We start from the raw sequence: 1437 nt of genomic DNA, 5'->3' as shown, positions 1-1437 counted from the left end.
ATCAAATCTTATACCCGTGGATTCAGCTTAAAAAGAGAGCAACGTAAAAAGATTTCTGCCTAACGAGTTCTCACCATGAACCCAACCCGTCCATGGCCGAGCAGAACAATGAACAAACAAAATACTTAGAATTTGAACTACAGCAATTTTAGTTCTGCTACAGATACTTCACATTCTGCTCTGTTCCTATTTGGCATCACAGCTAGGGATCAGTTTAATGAAATTGGTATGTAACACAGATCCTTATTTTTATTAAATAGTTCAATGACCTGAAACCAGTACCAAGTGTCAGCATATTATTAGGGATCCTGCATGTTCCCTCTCATCTGAAACAGTGAGATCCTGTCTAGGGTAACTCTTACAACAAGCACACAGCAGCTCCAGAGCCATCACCATTTAACAAAGTCATTTCAAAATGTACTGAGCTCGCTCCCAAAGCAACTTACCCAGAATAAAAACAAATCTTCTTTTCAAACAGCTTAAAACATGACAAAGTGTTTATCCCTTTCTGTGATCTCTTTACTCGATAGCCTGCTTGTGTATATACAAAGCTTCAGGAATCCCACATATTAACAGGTGATTCCCAAATATTCTAAAGCTGCATTATTAACCTAAGAATCAAATCAAAGTGCACCGCGGTATGCATCAAATTTACAGAAGATCATTTTAAGGAGATATGTGGAGGAACATGATAGAATGGAATATTTTTTTTTTATGTAGAATCAGCACCTCCCTGTTTAAAAAAAGAACTCCCATTTCTATAGAAAGAAACAAAAAATAAAGCTATGGAAGACTCACAACCTCCCTCACTGCTAATTCCCAAAGTAGGAGTGGGAATTGAGTCCTCCATGACTTTGCAGCTCTGGTTGATGCAAAAAGCCCGGGAACAAAACCAACAAGAGGGTCAGATAAGACAGCAGGAAACATATACTTTACCATCTCCTGGAATGATGCGCAGGGTAACGGTGTTTCCCGCTTCCTTAATGAGGTTGACGATGTCTGAATGCGACTTGTTGGTGATGGAGCACCCATTCACAGCCAAGATCCGATCGCCTACTTTCAGCTTGCCACAGCGGTCTGCGGGACTCCCTTCAATTATCCGACCTATTTTGTGAGGCATGGCCACACATGCATTTCCCGCTTTTGTATTGGTTTGGGGGTTGTTTTTGTTTTGGTTTGGTTTGGTTTGGTTTTTTAATTGTTTACATACGTGGGAATATGGTGAAGGGGAATCACAGCCAAGATCCGATCGCCTACTTTCAGCTTGCCACAGCGGTCTGCGGGACTCCCTTCAATTATCCGACCTATTTTGTGAGGCATGGCCACACATGCATTTCCCGCTTTTGTATTGGTTTGGGGGTTGTTTTTGTTTTGGTTTGGTTTGGTTTGGTTTTTTAATTGTTTACATACGTGGGAATATGGTGAAGGGGAAAAGGA

The 1437-nt window shown here is 41.1% G+C and overlaps 1 protein-coding gene across 1 annotated transcript in view; it reads right to left on the bottom strand.

Moving 5' to 3' along the window:
- Positions 1-936: 936 nt before the first annotated feature.
- Positions 937-1437, bottom strand: part of MAGI1 (membrane associated guanylate kinase, WW and PDZ domain containing 1) — a gene marked incomplete at its 3' end in the record, with an annotated part of 158217 nt that continues 157716 nt past the window's right edge. Inside the window, exon 19 of the mRNA XM_009573348.1 lies at positions 937-1104. Within this exon, the coding sequence (XP_009571643.1) occupies positions 937-1104 (168 nt within the window). The remainder of the gene's footprint in view (positions 1105-1437) is intronic.

Source organism: Fulmarus glacialis, unplaced genomic scaffold, assembly GCF_000690835.1.
Source record: "Fulmarus glacialis isolate BGI_N327 unplaced genomic scaffold, ASM69083v1 scaffold4532, whole genome shotgun sequence".
NCBI lineage: Eukaryota > Metazoa > Chordata > Aves > Procellariiformes > Procellariidae > Fulmarus > Fulmarus glacialis.
The sequence above is the reverse complement of the archived record's forward strand: the minus strand, read 5'-3'. Positions and strand labels throughout refer to the sequence as shown.